This window comes from Aspergillus luchuensis, chromosome 4, assembly GCF_016861625.1.
Source record: "Aspergillus luchuensis IFO 4308 DNA, chromosome 4, nearly complete sequence".
NCBI classification, from domain to species: domain Eukaryota; kingdom Fungi; phylum Ascomycota; class Eurotiomycetes; order Eurotiales; family Aspergillaceae; genus Aspergillus; species Aspergillus luchuensis.
Genome location: NC_054852.1, coordinates 3066064 through 3086836, shown reverse-complemented (window position 1 = coordinate 3086836; position 20773 = coordinate 3066064). Strand labels below are relative to the sequence as shown.

General features: G+C 50.1%; 8 protein-coding genes across 8 annotated transcripts; 4 read left to right on the top strand and 4 right to left on the bottom strand.

Annotated features, from left to right (window-relative positions):
- Nucleotides 1-244: 244 nt before the first annotated feature.
- On the top strand, nucleotides 245-2124 carry rhgB (putative extracellular rhamnogalacturonase; the record flags this gene model as incomplete). The annotated part of the gene is made up of 4 exons (XM_041689487.1): nucleotides 245-880; nucleotides 941-979; nucleotides 1041-1242; nucleotides 1316-2124. The coding sequence occupies 4 exons, from the start codon at nucleotides 245-247 to the stop codon at nucleotides 2122-2124; spliced, it is 1686 nt and encodes a 561-aa protein (XP_041543167.1).
- An 826-nt stretch (nucleotides 2125-2950) lies between these two features.
- GLC3 (1,4-alpha-glucan branching enzyme GLC3) lies at nucleotides 2951-5470 on the top strand (the record flags this gene model as incomplete). Its single annotated transcript, XM_041689486.1, has 8 exons — nucleotides 2951-3005; nucleotides 3063-3187; nucleotides 3290-3389; nucleotides 3445-3557; nucleotides 3620-4311; nucleotides 4364-4699; nucleotides 4751-5381; nucleotides 5444-5470. 8 exons carry the CDS (start codon nucleotides 2951-2953, stop codon nucleotides 5468-5470), a joined length of 2079 nt encoding a protein of 692 aa, XP_041543166.1.
- Nucleotides 5471-6756: 1286 nt separating this feature from the next.
- ATP2 (F1F0 ATP synthase subunit beta) lies at nucleotides 6757-8904 on the bottom strand (the record flags this gene model as incomplete). The annotated part of the gene is made up of 7 exons (XM_041689485.1): nucleotides 6757-6839; nucleotides 6906-7755; nucleotides 7818-8134; nucleotides 8273-8315; nucleotides 8378-8463; nucleotides 8606-8772; nucleotides 8894-8904. The coding sequence occupies 7 exons, from the start codon at nucleotides 8902-8904 to the stop codon at nucleotides 6757-6759; spliced, it is 1557 nt and encodes a 518-aa protein (XP_041543165.1).
- A 1646-nt stretch (nucleotides 8905-10550) lies between these two features.
- Nucleotides 10551-11329, bottom strand: COX5A (cytochrome c oxidase subunit IV family protein; the record flags this gene model as incomplete). Its single annotated transcript, XM_041689484.1, has 3 exons — nucleotides 10551-10640; nucleotides 10730-10923; nucleotides 11020-11329. 3 exons carry the CDS (start codon nucleotides 11327-11329, stop codon nucleotides 10551-10553), a joined length of 594 nt encoding a protein of 197 aa, XP_041543164.1.
- Nucleotides 11330-12289: 960 nt separating this feature from the next.
- Nucleotides 12290-13056, bottom strand: AKAW2_41083S (actin-binding ADF family protein; the record flags this gene model as incomplete). The annotated part of the gene is made up of 5 exons (XM_041689483.1): nucleotides 12290-12430; nucleotides 12492-12540; nucleotides 12605-12865; nucleotides 12977-12987; nucleotides 13051-13056. The coding sequence occupies 5 exons, from the start codon at nucleotides 13054-13056 to the stop codon at nucleotides 12290-12292; spliced, it is 468 nt and encodes a 155-aa protein (XP_041543163.1).
- Nucleotides 13057-14733: 1677 nt separating this feature from the next.
- Nucleotides 14734-16460, bottom strand: AKAW2_41082S (SH3 domain protein; the record flags this gene model as incomplete). Its single annotated transcript, XM_041689482.1, has 4 exons — nucleotides 14734-15951; nucleotides 16010-16172; nucleotides 16231-16314; nucleotides 16366-16460. The coding sequence occupies 4 exons, from the start codon at nucleotides 16458-16460 to the stop codon at nucleotides 14734-14736; spliced, it is 1560 nt and encodes a 519-aa protein (XP_041543162.1).
- A 2132-nt stretch (nucleotides 16461-18592) lies between these two features.
- AKAW2_41081A (uncharacterized protein) lies at nucleotides 18593-18751 on the top strand (the record flags this gene model as incomplete). The annotated part of the gene is made up of 1 exon (XM_041689481.1): nucleotides 18593-18751. The coding sequence occupies one exon, from the start codon at nucleotides 18593-18595 to the stop codon at nucleotides 18749-18751; it is 159 nt and encodes a 52-aa protein (XP_041543161.1).
- A 1433-nt stretch (nucleotides 18752-20184) lies between these two features.
- On the top strand, nucleotides 20185-20710 carry AKAW2_41080A (putative stress response RCI peptide; the record flags this gene model as incomplete). The annotated part of the gene is made up of 2 exons (XM_041689480.1): nucleotides 20185-20242; nucleotides 20301-20710. 2 exons carry the CDS (start codon nucleotides 20185-20187, stop codon nucleotides 20708-20710), a joined length of 468 nt encoding a protein of 155 aa, XP_041543160.1.
- Between the last annotated feature and the right edge of the window lie 63 nt (nucleotides 20711-20773).

The window sequence follows — 20773 nt, the reverse complement described above, 5'->3', positions numbered from 1 at the left end:
TTGCCGGTATGGCACCGGCAAAACGTTCTAGAAATAGAAAGATGACAGCGGGAAATAGACTACTGTCAGAGAAATGCTTGAACAGCTTTTACCTATAAAGAGAGCGCCTGGGAACCCCTGCTGTGGGCATAGTCCGTTGGATATCTCAATGTTCATTCTTTAGGGGTGTTTAAACTCACTTCCTTTCACTCTTTTTTTTGTAACCCTCACGTTCCTTTCTTTCATTATAGCTCGACGAAGCACCATGCTTCTCGACAAGCGCTCTTTTCTCTCTTTCCTGGGCCTGGCGCCCATCTTTGCTGCTGCGCAGCTCTCCGGTTCCGTGGGACCTCTGACTTCCGCGTCCACCAAGGCAGCTACCAAAACTTGCAACGTTTTGGACTATGGTGCTGTGGCGGATAAGTCTACTGACTTGGGTGCGCCGTTGGCATCCGCCTTTGCTGACTGCAAGTCTGGTGGTCTCGTCTATGTCCCCTCTGGTGACTATGCTCTCTCCACCTGGGCGAGGTTGAGCGGAGGTGAGGCATGGGCTCTGCAGATCGATGGAATCATCTACCGTACTGGAACGGACGGCGGCAACATGATCTATATCGAACACTCCAGCGACTTCGAACTTTTCAGTAGCACCTCCGAAGGTGCCATGCAGGGTCTGGGCTACGAGTTCCATGCTGATGATAACTGGAGCGGCCCTCGTCTGCTGCGTTTGTATGAGGTTACAGACTTCTCGGTCCACGATTTCATCCTGGTTGACTCCCCCTCGTTCCACTTCTCTCTCGACACTTGCACCAATGGCGAAATCTACAACATGGCAATCCGCGGCGGTAACCACGGTGGTCTGGATGGTATTGATGTTTGGAGTAACAACATCTGGGTCCATGATGTGAGTACTGAAGAGCAGAATGTTGCCTGCATGCATGCAGGTAGTTAACTCTCTGGATAGGTCGAGGTGACGAACAAGGACGAGTGTGTCACTGTTAAGGTATGGCCATCCCGGCAATATGTGTCCCGTAAGGAAGTCTTAAACTAACCGTCAATCATAGAGTCCGTCGAAGAACATCCTTATTGAAAGCATCTACTGCAACTGGAGCGGTGGCTGTGGTATGGGCTCGTTCGGCTCTGATACCAATGTTAGCGACATCACTTACCGCAACATTTACACCTGGAACTCGAACAACATGATGTTGATTAAGAGCAACGGAGGTAGCGGCTTCGTCGAGAATGTCCTCCTCGAGAACTTCATTGGTGAATAATATCTTACGCAACATTATGTGTCCCCCGATGATGCTAACTGGGAGTTCTTTCTGTCTGTAAACAGGCCACGGCAACGCTTACTCCCTGGATATCGACAGCTACTGGGCCAGTATGAGCGCGGTGGACGGCGATGGTGTTCAGTTGAGCAACATCACTGTCAAGAACTGGAAGGGAACCGAAGCCTACGGTGCTCAGCGTGGTCCTGTCAAGGTGATCTGTGCCGATGGTGCCCCTTGCTACGACATTACCATCGAGGACTTCGCCATGTGGACCGAGGAGGGTGATTCTCAGTGGTACTCTTGTGAGAGTGCCTATGGCAGCGGATTCTGCCTTCAGGACAGCGACGACCACGTCTCCTACTCGGCCACCACTTCCACGGTCGACTCCGCTCCCTCGGGCTACTCGGCCACCTCCATGGCGGCCGATCTAACCACCGACTTCGGCTCTACTGTGTCTATCCCCATCCCCACCATCCCCACCTCTTTCTACCCGGGTGCCACTCCCTACAGTGCTCTGATGGCCGACAGCGCTTTTACTGCCGCTGCTTCTTCCCTTGCCAGCCATGCCACTGTCTCTAGCAGCAGCGTTTCCGTTGCTGCTTCTGTGCCCAGCGCTGTCGCCCCTAGCGAGAGCATCCCCGCTGCCACTTCCGCTGTTGTTTCGAGCGCTGCTGCCGTTGCCCCCAGCCCGGCTGTGGGTGCCCAGGAGGGATCCACTACCTCCGCTCCCAGCTTTGCTGCCCCCAGCGGTGCTGGAAACTCTCCCCAGGGCCCCAGCGGAGCTTCTGGATTCGGCCAGAAGGGCCAGCAGGGCGAGCAGGGTGGACAGGGTGAACAGGGCGAGCAGGGTGGACAGGAGGTCTGCTACGTGTAAAGCCGGACCTGCTATAATCCGGATTATGCTGGAGGCTGCGCATCCCACAGCTTGATTCTGAGTAGAAGTTCATGGTAGAGGGCATTTTAGTGCCTCAGCATGTAGCTCAATTCTCAACAGCTGTAACATAGTGACTTTAATCTTCTCCTCAAATGATGTTGCTTTAAGCCTTATTGTAAACTTATTGTCGCACTGCGTACTTAAGTAGCCCGTGGCTATCGCAAAGCCTCGCGAGTAATCTGACCGACCCTCAGACCCCCTGAGCCCCGAGTTGCTGCGTAGGGCGGGTACCTGTTTCCGTACCTGAAGTCAAAGCTCAGTTTCCTCCTGTCGCGTTATCACAACACAGTGAAACACATACACACACCATCCCAAAAAGCAGTATACAAACAGAGGCCGTAAACCAGTATCTCACGTCGACGAATTGTTATTCAAAGCTGAGAAATAAGCGCGCGACGAGAAAATAATGAAGGGAGGGAGAAGGAGGAGGGGGGCTGGGCAGACCAGGTCTAGAAGCAGGGGTGTTGCAGTGATGTCACGGCGGGAAGGGTAGCAGCAGCAAACCAGCAAACCAACAGGGAAGAAAGAGGAGCTTTGGCCTCGACTCTCCCCCGCATGGCCTCAACCACCACCTCCTCCTCCTACTACTTTTCCCATCGGTTGGGATTCCCCACCTCTCGTCCTGTTTATTCTTTTCCAGAGCTCATCTTGTTTTGACGCTGTTAACTAGATTCCTCTCTTGTTTGTTGTACTACTATTATCTATTCTATCCCTACGGTCCACATTCCCCAGAGCTTAATCTCTTGCCACTGGCGATCCATTCTCCATGGCTTCTACCGAAACTCAAACTGCCCTTCAATCGGCGTCGCCAGATGGTACAGGTCAGTTGATTCGATTTGAGAGTCATTGTCTTTTCTTTCGTCTAATTGTTTCGATAGGTGTTATCCAGCTTGATCCTTGGCTTGAGCCCTTCCGCGATGCTCTGAAGCAGAGATTCCAGTACGTAGAGAGCTGGGTCAAGACGATTAATGAAACTGAGGGCGGGTTGGACAAGTTTAGCAGGGTACGTGACATTTACTGCTGCTACTGTTGTTCGAGATGATTGACACCACTCAACTGGGTTGTTTGGAATGACCAGCACCAACTAACTTGACGTTTGCGGTAGGGCTACGAGAGATACGGTCTCAATGTCAACGCCAATGGCGACATCACTTACAGAGAATGGGCGCCTAATGCTGTTGAAGCTGAGCTAGTTGGGGACTTCAGTACGTCTAGCTATGCGGAGGATATCAGCCGGTGAAACATTACTGAGACTGGCAGACAATTGGGATGTCACGGCCCACCCGATGACGAAGAACAGCTTCGGTGTCTGGGAAATTACATTGCCTGCGAAAGATGGGGTCCCGGTGATCCCTCATGACAGCAAGATCAAGGTGAGTGTGCATAGAGTCAACTAGGCAGGATGTATTTCTTTTAACATCGCTGCGCTTCGCAGATAACCATGGTCACTCCCGAAGGAGAACGAATCTACCGAATCCCTGCATGGATCAAGCGTGTCGTGCAAGATCTTACTGTGTCTCCGACATATGAGTCGGTCTTCTGGAACCCTCCAGCTACTGAGCGCTATCAATTCAAGCATTCTCGCCCAAAGAGGCCCGAAAGCCTTCGTATCTATGAAGCCCACGTGGGTATTTCTTCGCCAGAAACGAGGGTCGCAACTTACAAAGAGTTCACTGCCAATATGCTACCTCGTATCAAGTATCTGGGGTACAATGCGATTCAACTCATGGCCATTATGGAACATGCCTACTACGCCAGCTTCGGGTACCAGGTCAATAGCTTCTTCGCGGCTAGCAGTCGCTATGGTACGCCGGAAGACCTGAAAGAGCTAGTAGATACAGCACATAGTATGGGCTTGGTGGTGCTTCTTGACGTCGTCCACAGCCATGCGTCCAAGAATGTTCTGGACGGGCTGAACATGTTTGATGGCTCTGACCATCTCTACTTCCACTCCGGTGGGAAGGGTCAGCATGACCTCTGGGACAGTCGTCTGTTCAACTACGGCAGCCATGAGGTTCTGAGGTTCCTCCTGAGCAATCTCCGCTTCTGGATGGAAGAATATAAGTTTGACGGCTTCCGTTTTGATGGTGTTACAAGTATGCTTTATGTCCACCACGGCATAGGAACGTACGTGATCAGCCTCCTATACCTTTTCGTTGCAATACTAACTCGACATTAGAGGATTCTCTGGCGGATATCACGAATACTTTGGCGGTTCAGTAGATGGCGAAGGTGTGATGTACCTGACCTTGGCCAACGAAATGCTCCACAGTCTATACCCCGAGTGCATAACTGTGGCAGAGGATGTATCTGGAATGCCTGCACTGTGCTTGCCGCACGCCCTTGGGGGTGTTGGATTTGACTACCGACTTGCCATGGCAATTCCAGACATGTACATCAAGCTCCTGAAAGAGAAGTCGGACAGTGAATGGGACATTGGCAACCTCTCCTTCACGTTGACCAACCGACGTCACGGGGAGAAGACGATTGCCTACGCGGAGAGCCATGATCAGGCGTAAGTTTATTTTTCCATTATTTCACTTGACCACAGCTAATTCATAGGCAGGCTTGTTGGCGACAAATCCATCATGATGTGGCTCTGCGACAAGGAGATGTACACCCACATGTCCGTGTTGACAGAGTTTACGCCTATCATTGAAAGAGGCATGGCTCTTCACAAGATGCTCCGCCTGGTTACCCATGCTCTCGGTGGTGAGGGTTATCTCAACTTTGAAGGTAACGAATTCGGTCATCCCGAATGGCTCGATTTCCCTCGTGCCGGCAATAACAATTCGTTCTGGTACGCACGTCGCCAACTAAACCTAACGGAAGACCATCTGCTCCGCTATAAGTTTCTGAATGACTTCGACCGCGCCATGCAGCTAACCGAAGAGAAATACGGCTGGCTCCATTCCCCACAAGCATACATCAGCCTGAAGCACGAGGGTGACAAGGTCCTTGTCTTTGAACGTGCGGGCCTCCTCTGGATCTTTAACTTCCATCCTACAAACAGCTTCACAGACTACAGAGTGGGCGTTGAGCAAGCCGGAACCTACAGAATCGTGCTTGACACCGATGACAAGGAGTTCGGTGGCTTCGGCCGCAATCTCAAGGAAACGCGCTTCTTCACGACAGATCTGCCTTGGAATGACCGCAGCAATTATCTGCAGGTCTATATCCCAACGCGAACAGCACTGGTAAGTGCAATTGAGTCTATTCTACTAAGACACGAAATGCTAACAATTATGTCAACTCATAGGTTCTTGCCTTGGAAGAGACCCTATAGGTCGACCTCACGTAGTTCTCCTGATCTCCCACTCGGCTAAAGTCAGTGTATTCAGACAATTGCAGCATAAATCCTTAGGGGATGATACGTGTGAATAAACATGCACCACTCATTGTTCTGTTTTGAGTTAATGTCTATAGCGTCTGTTAATGTCCATTCTGCATTCTACCATTTACTCATTCGATATTGTACCATGATATTTCAGTCATATAATATCCAAATACAAACTAGTACCATTAAGCACACCTTATACTAACCACTCCCACTCCTACTCACTCTCACTCTCCGCACTATCAGTCGAACCATAACACCACCACTACTACTTACCTAGCACTAGTACTTACTAACTACTAGTAGTAGTAGTAGCCTGGCGGGTCCCTACTACCTACTACCTACTATATCTCTTCATCATAGTAATCAGTAAAAATAGATGATACTACATGGCACCATGCAGAGTACTGGTACTACTATACAATAAATCCATTCCAACCCCAAAGCAACAAACACCAATAGAGAAGCACTTAGTAGTATTGCTCTCCATTCCGATCTTACTTCTGACTACTACTTAGTACTAGTAGTACTAGTAGTACCTGGCCATGATAGCTCATCCTGTCCGTGAGTGAGTCCATTGCGTTCCTTCAGCCCTTCATTCCGTTATATGAATATCATATATATATATCAGACCTTAGGACTAGGACTTACTCGTACTAGCTGGCTACTACTGACTATTCACTAAAATTGTAGCGAAAAGAAGGAGTACTATCTGAATTAGGTAACATGATGATGATACTTGTTGAAATGGTTGCAATGCAGTTGAGATATTTCTGGGGTATACGTAGTAGAACGGTGATGCTATGGCAACGAGATGTGGATACGTGTCCTAGAAGGGACGTTATGATTTAATATACAGAATCATACAAAACTACACCCTACCTACTACTATACTACTAATGTCTACAAAGCAAGATATCACGGTCTCCCGGAGTAACAAAGGAAATTGAGTACAATTGTCCCAGCCCAGCGGGTATCAGGCTGACTGTGGTCATTTTAACTTACTTACATGAGCACGTAGTGTAACACAAAGCCTGGAAGTTTCCATCCAGACTTTCAGAGAGGTGTACGTTAAGAGCGCTCTCATCCTTTTATATAGGGGGGACCTCGCCATTCTTTCAACTCCCTTTTCTCAATTCGAGTACTGTACACGGATCGGTAGAAAACGGCACATGGAAGAAAGGAAGTCCATGTCTAACAAAAAAGGAAAAGGGCGCTTAAAAACAATATTACATTTAGGCCTTGTTCTCGAGCTCGGCCAAGATCTTCTCACCCTTGGCGCGGGCAGACTCGAAGTCACCAACCATGTAGAAAGCAGCTGTAGAAAAACAAATTAGCATCCATGTTGGTCAACAAATTAGAAGATCAAGAGATTTTAACTTACCCTCAGGAAGGTCGTCACCCTCACCGTTGATGATGGCCTTGAAACTGCGGATGGTGTCCTTGAGGTCGACCAGCTTACCCTCGATACCAGTGAAGACCTGGGCGACGGTGAAGGGCTGGGACAGGAAACGCTGGAGCTTACGGGCACGCTCGACGGTGAGCTTGTCAGCCTCAGACAGTTCGTCCATACCCAGAATGGCAATGATATCCTGGAGGGACTTGTACTCCTGGAGCATCTGCTGGACACGGGTGGCGGTGTTGTAGTGCTCCTCACCGACGATACGGGTGTCGAGCATACGGGACTTGGAGTCGAGAGGGTCGACGGCAGGGTAGATACCCAACTCGGAGATACCACGGGACAAGACAGTGGTGGCGTCCAAGTGAGCGAAGGTGGTGGCGGGGGCAGGGTCAGTCAAATCGTCAGCAGGGACGTAGACGGCCTGGACGGAGGTAATGGAACCCTTGGTGGTGGTGGTAATACGCTCCTGCATACCACCCATGTCGACGGCCAGAGTGGGCTGGTAACCGACGGCAGAGGGGATACGACCCAGAAGGGCAGACACCTCAGAACCGGCCTGGGTGAAACGGAAAATGTTGTCAATGAAGAGCAGCACGTCCTGACCCTCCTCGTCACGGAAGTACTCGGCAATGGTCAGACCGGTAAGGGCGACACGGGCACGGGCACCCGGGGGCTCGTTCATCTGACCGAAGACCAGAGCGACCTTGGAGTCACCCTCGAGCTGGATGACACCAGTCTCCTGCATTTCGTGGTACAGATCGTTACCCTCACGAGTACGCTCACCGACACCACAGAAGACGGAGTAACCACCGTGAGCCTTGGCGATGTTGTTCTAAATAATTTGTTAGTTCTATGGGTCACACCAAATCTCCAGTTCATGGATTGGCAACTTACAATCAGCTCCTGAATGAAGACGGTCTTACCGACACCGGCACCACCGAAGAGACCAATCTTACCACCACGGGCGTAGGGGGCAAGCAGATCGACGACCTTGATACCAGTGACGAGAATCTCGGCCTCAGTGGACTGCTCGACGAACTCGGGAGCCTCAGTGTGAATGGGACGGAACTTGTCGGCCTTGACGGGACCACGCTCGTCAATGGGGTCACCAGTGACGTTAAGGATACGGCCAAGGGTGCCGGGACCGACGGGGATGGTGATGGGAGCACCGGTGTCACGGGCAGCAGCACCACGGGTCAGACCCTCAGTACCTGTGAAACATTGATGTTAGCCACGGCGAGACGAGTACACGTGGAAGGACCAGGTTAGAGTGAGAAAGCGGTGACAAGAGGTTGATATTGCCAAGCAAATCTCTATTTTCCTGGTCATGAGGGAGAGGAGAAGCTTACCGTCCATGGCAATGGTACGAACGACATTCTCACCCAAGTGTTGCTAGATTGGGTTAGCTATCAGAGCTTCATGTCATTGTAGCTTCGATTTTCTGGTGTACATACAGAAACCTCAAGGACGAGCTTCTGGCCACCGTTCTCGGTCTCAATGGCGTTGAGAATGGCAGGGAGCTTGTCACCGTCGAACTTCACTGTTGGCGAGAGTCAGATATCGTGTTCATTTGATGGCCATTGAGTCGAATTTGATGGGATTGTGGATGGAATCGAGGCTCGGAAAAGATTTTCGCGTAGCCGCCGGCAGGGTTTTCTCTGGAACGGGGGACCGGCACATACCGTCGACGACGGCACCAATGACCTGGTGAATCTTTCCAACGGAAGAGGCCTCAGTGCTGGCCATACGGGCCAGGGAAGGGAGGCCATTGGTCTTAGGCTGGAAAGCGCGACGGGCGACGGAGGTAGGTCGGGCAAAAGCAGCCCTCCCGAAGGTCCGGGCAAGACCGCTGTAACAAGGGGGAAAGAAATGGTTAGTTGCAAGCCTTTAAAAGAATTAAAGGTAGATAAAAAAATTATCTTAAAATGTAAAAGGTTGGAGTAGGGATCCGGGGAAGTATAGTCACACACCTCTTGAACATCTTGATGGTGTTGAAGAGCGAAATGGGGTATAGAAAGAGGTCAAAGGGACGAGAGGATGGGGAGAGGGAAGAAAGAGGGAAAGGAAGGGAAGAGGTTGAGGTTGAGGTGGACACGGGCGAATGTGTCCGGCTTAGCCTTTCCGGGGCGGTTTTGCCGACGATCCCGTGATGTACCGAGCAACGCGCTGGCCAGCATGGTAACCAGCTTTCAGCTCGCCGACATTCACTAGGAGGTTCTACTATGGCGACCGCATCTTTACCAGTCTACTCTGCAGAACCTAATGACTCCCATATGTCCGTGATGCTGGCGGTCGGGGCGTTGATTCGATACTGGGAGCAATTCGAGCTTTCCCACCTTGCCCTGTTTGGTTGTTAGGGGGAAATTCGCACACAAATGGGGATGGTCTTGGCGCCCGGATGCACTGGGAGGAAAGGTGGTACCCCATCAAAATAATACTAATACAGACTACTGTTCTTTCCTTTTCTTCTCTCTCTCTCTTTTTTTATGCCTAGGTAAATATATATAAAAATAAAAAAGAGAGCTAGCTATAATTAAATTAAATAAAATAAACAACATAAACAATAAAAATAAAACTTTATATACAGTGAATTTTATTATTATTCATAAATTCATCATACAACCCAACTCCGAGAAATACCTCCCTTTCCCCTCACATCTGCAAAGAGCGCTCAAGCCCATCTCTTTTCGTGAGGGGGTTGGGGCTGCCTCCCTACAACAAGGCAAGTTGTTCTTTCGCTGTAACGGAAAGGCAGACCGACGATATCGGACGAACGCTGCTGTAACGAAAAAAAAATCTGACGTGTTCCCGTGATTACCCTTTCGGGGGTCCCAGCTTGGTTTTGCGGTGTCTCGACGGTAAACAACCGGGCGACCGTGCATTTCATTTTTGGATCCAACCAGCCAACCCAGCCACCAGCACCACCAGCACCACCACCCCCCATTGATTCCTGAACATGGAGTAGATACACTACTGTGGTTATTTTTATAATAATTTTTCATTATTGTTATTACTGTTATTGCTCGTTTAATTTTCTAGAGGAGCATTAGACTCTGCATTTTTGACTGTGACAGCTCTCTTCCGGTTTTTAAACTTGAACCACCGACTTACCGCCTCTCTACCGAACAGTGGCTCCGAACCTTCCCATTTCTTTGCCCTGCCCAGCAGGGAATATCAAAGTAACGTCATCTTGTATGTAATCACCTATACAGTGATCATCGTAGCATTTTCCCTGTGTACATTGCAAGCTTGATCTATAAAAGTTTTAGTTTAAGATGTAGCACGCGTTTATTACTAGCTACTGAAGGAGCGTATACAATTTTCATCCTATATATTATTCTACAGCATTTACAGCAGTAACACGAAAGAACCTGCAATCTGATCTTTCTATGGCTACAAAGGAGATGATTGATTATTGCACAGTACGAGATACAGAGGTCTTTTTGGGCTAACATTGACAAACAAGTAGAACAGAGGCGAAGGATCGTGTCCAAAATTGATGGGCACAGAACCGGCGTCATCAAAGGTCGTGCGGTGGGAGGCAGCAGTTCATTCCTGTAGCCCAACACTACCCATCCACTGCACACCCCGTCGTTATACCTGTTCCTCCCGAGGGGTGGAGGCAATCTATTGCTTCTCAGCAGGGGGGCTCTGGACGAAGCCCTTGCCCTCGTAACCCACGGAGCTGATACCGTAGATAGGGTTGATGTTCTCTTGCTGTTGTGATGATACGTATCAGCGACCGCTCCACCATGAAGACAGTGCCAATTGGCAAGTGAAGAAGTCAAATAGTCGGTTTCACATACCTTAGCATACTCGTTGGAGGCCTCCTGCCACTCCTTGGTCATGGTCTTGGGCTGGGGCTTGGCGAACATGTGGATGATGTAGAAGATACCAAAGCTGACAAGGGTGAGCTGGGCGACCTTGAAGAAGATCTTGAGGTTCTCGCCCTTGGGGGGCACAGAGCGAGGGCCGTGGGGTCCGAAGGAGATCCAGTAGGCTAAATCGAGGGGAAGAAGAAAAAAATACCCATGTTAGCAAAATTCTGCTGGACGCGGGGAAGATAGCGGAAAGGGGCAAGAAAAGAGCAGCATACCGGCCTTCTTCTCCTGGAGGGTCATCTGGTGCCAGTCGACCTTCATGCGGTCCCTCAGCTGCATCCACAGCTCGGCCTGCTCCTGAGGGGGCATGGCCTCCCAGCGCTTCTCAATACCGGCGAGTGTGGGATTCGAGATGGCATGCTCGGAGGCGGCGCGGGTCTGCTGGGGAGCGATAGACTTCTTCTCAGTCTGAGGACGAGCGTTCAGGCAAGCCATTGGGCCCGAAACGGTGCGGTAGGAGCGCAGGCCCGTGGTGGGCACAGCCGAGCTGCGAGCAGCAGCGCGAGTAACGGAACGAAGGAACATTGTGTGCTAAGGGTGTGCGCGCGTATTAGAATCAATCGATCGCCAAAAAGCAGCTCTCCAGCAGCGAGAGGGCCGATTCGTCGGAATTCGAGATGGGAAATACCTGGGGTAGAGTGGAGGGGGGTACCAAGAGTCGCGATGGGAGACGAAGACGACGTTCGACTTGTGGTTTGAGGTGGAAGTCGAGTATCCGGACAGGCTAGCTTAGTCCGTTTTACCGCCGCCCTCATTGGTCCACGCCCGCTGCCCGTCCCGACCGTCCGCCATGGCTTTTGCCCCCAAGACACATCTTACGATGATGTTCCCAATTACCGTCAGCACCAGAATTCTCCTATAGGGTATAGTTATACTACTAGTATAATCTAAGGCTAATCCGTCTAGTCTTCTAGGGTGTCCCTTCCCATTCATCCCCGGCGCCTTATCTTCCCTACATCTAGTCAACGCTGACCAGCCGCCCTTCTCACAACCCAAGACCCAAGTGCTTCCTACTACCTACTCACTACTACTCATACTACCTGGCCGGCATTCCTTCTCAACACTCAATGGTCGAGATAGCCTACTTCACACGATTATCAGACCTAAGCACTCGACTGAAAGCACAGTTTTGGGGGGTGGGTTGTGTGCAGGGTGACCTGATGTTTCTACTCTACATCGAATCGCGTATTCACACATCATGGCACGTAACAGTATTCTGTACAGACAAACGCTGATAAAGAGAAAGAAAAGCCCCTCCCCAATATTCGTTCATCATTGGAAAAAAAAGGAAAAGTGCCACGATCGCAAGATGATACGGTCACTATCAAAAGAAATCAAGTCGTAACGATCTCTCATTTAACTAAGTTTGTGCAGAGAAACTGAAGAAGTTGGTCGTTCCGAGGTACTCCGCAAAGTGAGTCAGAGTGATGTGTTGCAATTTGCAACAACCAAGTCACCTGGCCCGGGCCCAGCCGGCGCCATTGTTTATTTGCCAGCCTTACCACCGCTGGCCTCGGCCAGGACGGTCTTCCACTCGATGTCGGACTTGTCGTCGGCATGGATAGAGGTGTGGATGTTGAGGGCGTTCTTCAAGTTCTCGCGAGTGCTGGCGTAGATCATGGACCACTATTTCATCGGTGTCAGTAATGATTTGGGGCTTAAACAGCTGAGACGGTGCGAAACGTACGAGGGTAGGGGTGTCGCTGGGAACCCAGGAAATGAAGATGATCTTGCTTCTGTGGTGAGAAGAAAGTGAGCAGATATCCTAGCACGGACGTTAAGCCATCGCCATCATCATACCTCTTGCCTTCACCACCGCCCAAGTCGTACTCGACGTCGTAAACTGCGTAGCGGGGAGCGGGGTTGCCCTTAGCATCACGGGCCTGGTCGAGCTTGGTGCGGAAGACCTCATAGTCCTCGTCCTGGGAGACCTCGTCGATGACGACCTCCTTCTTGTTGTCGGCGATCTTGAAAATGATAAACTTCGTCTTGCTTCCCTTGCTGTTGCCGCTCATGCGGAACTCGTTGAATGCGGTGATGCACTCATCGGTGATAGAAACACTGTCCTCCGTAACTTAGTCAGCCTTGTTCGGGGTTGCCATCATCGAGTTCTCCGATACGGTAGGGATGTTCGAAGACACATGCGGAGATTTGGAGCAGTCAGGAACATACCCAGATGCGAGCTACAAAACAGGGAAATAAACGGTTAGCCCTGAGCAGGAAGCACAAGATGGATTATTACTCACAGACATGGTTGTTTATGTGGATAAAGGGGTGAGATGGAAAAGAGGTAAGACGAGTTGACAGACGGATGACCTGCGCATGCACGCGATGTTAGTTGGCCGGATTCCCCCTTATTTGTCCTTTGTCATAATCGCAGAATGGTTGAAGAAGAAAAGGGCAAATGAAAAGAGAAAAGTGGCATACGCACCAAGCACCGTTGGGACTGTTCAAATGACTTTTAAAGGGGGTCTGCGAAAGAGCAACGGGGACAGGATGAGGGGATGTAAGAGAGGAATATAACGGGGGAGGATGGATGGGAACCGAGATGGAGATAGAGGGGCATTTAGTTGTGCTTTGCTGGGTTGCTGCTGCGGCGGGCGGCGGCGGTGGGGGGGGATGCCTGGCACGTGACCCACCCGTCGCACCACCGGCCGCTTATTTCCCCTTCCCACCCATACTTATTTTCCCCCTGAATCCTGCGGTTATGACGAAATGAGCCTGGACTTTATTATGAGGTTGGGTTGGTCCAGTAGTTACTGTAGGCAGGCGTGACCAACCCATACGCACAACTGTTGGTAATGCACCTGCCTGCACCCTGATGCATGTCAGGCATTTATTCACGGGCTATGACGGTGCGTTGGGGCCAGTGCCTGGTACATGAGCATAGATCGGTGACCCAGGCATCTGCGAACCCTACCTCGGCGGTCGCTCTCTAAGTGTGGGGGCCTGCTATCTTGGGAGAGATCAATCTAGCTGTAATAATATGTTGACCAGCTAGACTAGCTAGCTAGCATTTCGTAGACGCCTGCCTGCCTTTGTCAGTCTGCTGTTGGCTTTTTCTATTCTTGGTACCTCCAGGCAGACGAATCTTGCTTTACACCGGAAGAATCCGCCGTTGATAGATTACCAACCATGGAACTAGCCCCGGCTAGCCGAACAGTATCACGTCAGGGCATGAACCTGATATATTACAGGCAATGCACATGGCTGTCCGTCATCATCACAAGTTTCGTAGTGCCTGATGGCCCAAGTCGGACGCGTGTATATTCTACCTATGCCCTAGCTCCAGTGAAGATGCATCGCATGCATGTGTTCCGGGTACGATCATCGTATGTCGTTATCATTCCATACAGAATGCGTAAAACAGCTACATTTCAGTGTCATTTTCAACCATTCAGAACGTCTATGAAAACACGGCATCAGAATAATCTATACTTCCAGACCGTAAAATTTAACATTGTTCAACCTGCACGATGGTGACTAGGTAGCTCCAAATAAGAACCCCGCTGCCGCACCAATAATCGACATCACTTCGTCCACGAAATGTGTGTACATGGTGGGAACAGGGGCACAGAAGAGGGAAATCGTATGTAGAGATGAAGGGAAGCAAAGGAACAAAAAATCATACATGAAGTGGCAACAAGTTGTTGCAGGAGAATGGGGTATATGGAAGCTCAAAGAATTCAACAGAGAATAAGCGCAAATGACAAACGTATGACATCGTCTCAGGATATCGTCCATGTCAGAAAAATTTTGAGACAGGGTTGGTTGCAAAAGACAAAATATATGAGGGGTTAGCCGTTATAACCAGCAATTGCGCAAAGAAAATCAATATCGGAAAGAAAGATCATCACTGGGGCATAAAATCTGGCGTTATTGGTGACATGTGTTGAATCGACGGATGGGCAAATAGCTGCTGCCTATCCTTAGTCGTCCTCAGCTTGTCCGCCATCGATGATCTTCCTCCAATGTTGTGGGAGGCATACACAGACCAGAGGGAATGCCTTGATATCCCCAACGGGAGCGGGAGATGTAGCGGCCCGCCGTGAGCCATTAGAAACACCACTATCTCGTTGCTCGCGGTGTCGAGCATCGTGATCCTCTGCCGTTTCGGGAATTCGAATACCAGTAGCCCAACCATCGTCCCAGATGCCGATCACTTTCAGCATTTCGCCGCGGTCCAGCGCAAACTCATCACCTGCCCGAGGCTGGTATGCCCAGAGTACGGCAACCTTGTCACCCGGATGAATGTCATCCTGCGAGTAGTAATCTTGGAAGGCAGATAGCTGCTCCGACTGGCCGCTGGTCAGTCCGTCCGGTGACGAATACTGGCCGCCGGTTCCTGAACGAGGGGAGGAATCTGTGCCCGCACCAGCCAAGGCTGAGTTACTGGAAAGCGATCCATGGCGCTTTCCTGTTGTGGGGGGAATCTTTTTCGACATTGCTCCAGGGCTGGCACCGTGGTCGGAATCTGAGGTGTCGCTGTACTTTCCGCCACCGAACAAAGCAGAGTACCGAGATCGAGCGGGGGATGAGCTGGAGACTTCGCGCAAGGCGGACATCCTGGCAACTCGACCGCCGGGTATAGCAGCAAACTCATGCAGACTTCGGTCCTGCTGCATTGACGGTGACCCCTTCCTCTGAGGGTTGGGCTGATTCAGTGAGCTATCATTCTCAGCCCGGCGCCTGCGACGCCAATAAATCAATGCCAACACGGCTAATGCGGCGAGAAGGGCAAATCCGGCTACCGAACCTATAACAATTCCCGCTATTTGCCCTCCCGATAAGTCATTGGAGCCTGCTGTTGAGTTGGACGCAGCTGTAGAGGTGAATATCGGGGGAAGTGTCGAAGACGGAACTGTGACATTCGAACACCGAGTAGCAGCATTCGAATCTGTACAGCACGAATCGGTGGAATTTGACGATCCTGAGGCGCAATATGAGCACAGTCCCAAGAGATTTGAACGATATCCGCAGTTCTTCGGTTCGTTTTCGGCTCCCGTGATGCAAGTTACCGTAAGCGAATCGGCTGGTAGGGCGCAGATCGTAAAGTCAGACCGAATTTGAGACATGTAGTCGCTTGCCTTTTCGGAGCAGAGGTTAGTATCCGTAACTATCGCCTCTTCACTGATCGCCATTGATGCCTAACAGTAGTTAGTGAGGATTTCCAGGCAACGAATAATTAAGAGGGCATCGACGAACGCAGGTATCAGCGCAAAGCGGTCTTGACTCTTCATCGGACAGGTTACAATCACTCTTTGAGCTTTGTACCAGGCTGCTACATAATACACTTGTCGTATAGCGGGCATAATAATCGTCGGTATCTGTCAAGTTTACCCCCTGACAGCCCAAGTATTCCTCATACCTAGTAGATAGTGCTTTGGTCAGACATCTCCCCGGCCTTTGCGGAATGGAGTACTTACTTTTCCCTGACATATCCCTGCATTACATAGCTGCTCAGCTCATTGTCGAACTGTGTTAGGTTCGACACGTATTGCATGAAGGGACTAGGAAGCAATTAGCGCAATGAATTTTCCATGCCGGACGCTTGTACATACAAGTCTGTATACAGGCTGGAATTCGTCGAGACAGAGGAACTGTCAAAAGCAGGGCATTGTGTCGAGCCCGACAATGAGATACACGTGCTGGACATGGTTGAATCAGCACTGGTGACTGCCAGGTGCTTCTGGATGCGAAAATTGATATCGTAGAGCAGAACAATGACGAGCAGATCACAACTCGGATATGGACATTCAGCAGGAGAGTGAATCAGTTGTTTCCATGCTCTTTCCCTTCTTTCGCGATCACCTTTGGGGTCGAATGAATGAACGATTGGGTGTGCGCAACGATGGTCTCTGATCCGAGTGGGTTTCAATTGTCGACGCGTCCTAGGTTAGTGCGACAGATGGGACTGTAGAGAAAGCGAAAACGAATGTCTGAATAGAGCACTAGGGACTCCACCGATGCGATTAGACCCTGGGCATGAACGAGTGACTTGGTTGGGTTTATAGCAAGCAGTTGCCGGGAAGCACCCCAACGGCGAAGTCAAAGGACGGGGAGAAAAGCGCAGGATAATCGAAAAGTCACGGGAGGAGAAATGAAAAGAGGCGTCGATCCACGGCAGAAAAGGCAGGCGCTAGACAAGGAACCTGGAGGAAGGCCGTGCTTTCCCAGTCTGGGCTTGTTGTAATTACCGCTTGGGTTCTGGGCTCCCCCGAAAAGAAGAGACCTAGAAAGGTACTACCGGCAGGAGGGCGCGATTGGACTCCGATAGAAGTCGGTTCCTTCACGGAACAATATTGAATAATGGAAGAAGTGCAACGAACAGAAAAAGGTAAAAGGGCAGAAGCACCAGAAGGGCCGCGACTGGAGAAGACTGACTCAAAAGGGGGACGGGGCGGGCGGTTCGCAAGAGTAGCCGGCGTCTTTCCAATTAAACTGCTCCACTGCAATGCGCTGCGATTGAGTCCCTCCGCATGAAGGTTCAGTTGCGCCTACAGATCGAGTTAGTTCGCTTGTTGCGAGACTCGGTGTTATCAAATGAGATCTTGAGTCGGAGCTCCACCAGCACCCGGAATTGAGGTACAAGAGCCGATCCCGACTCGGTTCATTATCACACCCATCAAACTTTCTAAAGGTGAAGTAAACACTTGCCTTTTTTGCGTTTCACTTTGTCTATACCTTGTCGCTTGCAGCAAGGATAGAAAATGGTCAGACTTTTCTTCTACTCCCTGGCGTAGAGTCAGACCAAATAATGAGTTCCTGCAGGGGATACAGCCGTCTTTGCAAGGAACTCAGGAACAAGCAGGCGGAAGAAGAGAAGAAAAGGAAGAATCAATGCAGGAACCGGAAACTTTATTGCCCTGATCATCGCGAGGAATTTTGTGATGCATAGGAGCAGTTCTTAGGGATTATCTATCTCTGGCGGTGATCGACTGACGTGGCACACGTCCGATTTGAGGCTGTTGGTGCCAGAGGCACGGACTGTGCTGGACACAGCGAATGGCCCAGCCTCCACTATTCGGATGAAGTGTATCCATTGCCGTTAGCCTTGTTCAAGCCAACACAGAACAGTGTTTCAGGTTGTATACATCTCAGCAGTGGCATGTCTTCCAGCACTGTTAGGGAGTACATGTGCCAGCTACCTTAATGACTATCTACTCTGAATCTGCACCCTGAACCTTTGTGGGAGAAGGAACCAGGGAAAGCCGCAGCAGCAATTAGGGTGGGCCTGGCCGACACGGGAGCAGAACCAAATTGTGCAACTCTGTGGTACACTAGGAACCGCCTGGTTGGGAAATTAATTGCTATTAGCTTTTCTGATATTTTCACAGCTGAAGCATTGTCCCAGGATGACGATTCTCAAGTGGTCAACATGTAAGCTTGAGAGTTGAGATACCATCCGCAGAGCACTTGTCGGTGTACCGTAAGTATGTTACTTACATCCACTTTGGGCCGATCGCTATCGTCGCCTCACTCGCCTGGCTCTGCTATACCAATGCCCACGAAAGACTGCTGCATCGCTTTCATCAGACTGGTCCCTCGAATTACTATCCCTTTTGACCCTACCTCAGAAGATAGGCACGCTTGGTGGAGGCTTATAAAATAATTCAGATGCGTCCAATATCTACGGCAATACAACGACACAACTGGCGCGATAACTAGGTGTTCAACATGGCGTCGCAATACCTACCAATTATTCGAAATAGTTTTGCCCCAACTAAAGAATAGCCCTGATGATAATAATACACCCTTGCGTGTCACGCATACGCCCTTTTCCGCACAATGCTAGGGTCATCTAACAGAGGCGAGGAGCTCGCTCACCACAGAATCTGGCATGCTGCTTCTGCGATTATCCGTCGTCGAGCTCGTTGCGAGACCACTATGACCCCTATCGAGATGCATCTCAAGGTCGCTCTGAGACTCCCATTCGGTATTCCGTGATTATGTCCGACTTTAGGGATGTAAGAAAGCCGACCGGGCTGCTCTGAGTTACCCCACATATTCTCCGTAACTCTGAGTGTATCATGGCATCTGTATCACATCCTGCTCTCTGGCAAGAAGACATGTTGGAAAAAACACCCTAACCTTGCAATGCGTCCTGCAGGAAATCATTCTAGGAAGCCAATGAGACAGATACTAGGGGCACCTGGAGGCAACTTCACCCGAGATCCAGGAAGCAACTTTTGTCATCGCCTGTCTGGTCTTGACACATCGTGGCACCAATCCTGTGGCTGATGGATGTGTAGAATATTGTCCGTGCTGCTCGACCGATATCTAAGGTTCCGTTTTGGGTTTCTACTGATCACATTCTCGGGTTTACTCAGTTCGATCCCTTGGCATCATTTGAAAAATAGAGTTTCGCTCTGTGGAATGCTTCTAGACACTTAGAAGAAAGTAACAAGAAAATCTGGCCAGGATGAATTATCTATCTCGCTCAGTGTAAGCAATCTAGTATCAATATTGGTACTTCGTTCATGTGAGATCTGTTGATAGTTCTACTTGTAGTATATTCAGTCCTATCCCTCTGACAGTCGCAGTGCAACTACAGTAATATCTTGTAGGCCAGGAACTACTGTAGTATGTTTCCAGAGCGAATCGGCGGAGGAAATGCAGTAGGAAAGGCTATTAGGATACCAATATTGGTTGACTACTTAGTTAATATTATTAGTAGCGACTGGTGGGTAACTATACTGTGATGGGGAATTTAACGAACGACAGAGAGTACTAGTAGTACCAGTATATATAAACGTGCAAGACTTGGATGCTGCTAGTACTACATCGAAGATTCCTCGATCGTTCAAGACTTGTCTTCCAAAGAGACCTACTACTATCCCAAGACGATGGGAATCAAGCTATATCGCAGAGAATGTGCCTATAAAAAGCTCCGTGAAACAATAAATTCTGTTTTTTTTTTATTAGGAGTTCTATACCAACGCTGATTACCCTCAGTTTCCCGTCTCCAGCAGCCTCGGGTGCCCAGGCTCCCCAACAGCCTAAGCACAGTGTCAGCCGTGGAGGACGCGATCATCATAAAAGAATTTATGTCCAACGAAAGGAGTTCATGATATATACACATATATATGAAGCGTCATATTATCGCATCGAGACAATGATAAGAGATTACTGAATGTGGTGAATCACAGTAGTAGCGGTGCCGTCAGGTGATATTAACGACGTCATCTGACTTGGAGGCTCAGGCAGGCATCCATCCATCCTTATCGTTCGTCATCCCACCAACTACCTGCCGCTTCAGGTTCATGCGTACTTTCTCTTATACTAATCCTTACACCGTAGGATACCAACCGAGATCTTACAGTGAACACTTGCATGGTCAGGAGGTTGATCAATAGAGTACCTAGTCTACCATTGCAGCCATGTGTGGTTCAGATATCTTTCTAGCAATTCTCGCTGTTTTCTTCCCCCCAGTTTCGGGTGAGTACTCATCGCACACTGCATTCATGAGGTGGCGCATGCTAACCGACTGGCTCAGTGTGGATCAAAGTAGGCATTTGCACGGCCGATTCCATCATCAACCTTGCTCTCTGCTGCCTTGGCTACGTGCCTGGGCTTTTACACGCCTGGTACATTATACTCAAGTACCCCGAACCAGATTATGATGACCCTAGCTATGAGCCTCTTCCTGGCGATGCGGAAAACGGTCGCGTAACATATTACTATGTTTCCCACCAACCGATCCAGCACCCCTCCCAGAGGGGCTATGGTACAATGCCGCCACAACAGCCCCAAGCAGCAAACGCCCCGCCACAGAACCGGCAACCTACCCCGAATCACCCTCATGAACAAGCCCAAGCTGGCAGCAGCAGCCAGGACCACCCGGATAGTCGCCCACCTCCTACCTATGCTGAGGCCGTGAAGGGAGATCATAAAGTGCAGGACTGAATGCCTTAAGAGCAAGGGAAGACCGGCAGCTCCATTCGCATTTATTGCGCTAGGAGTGGTCAG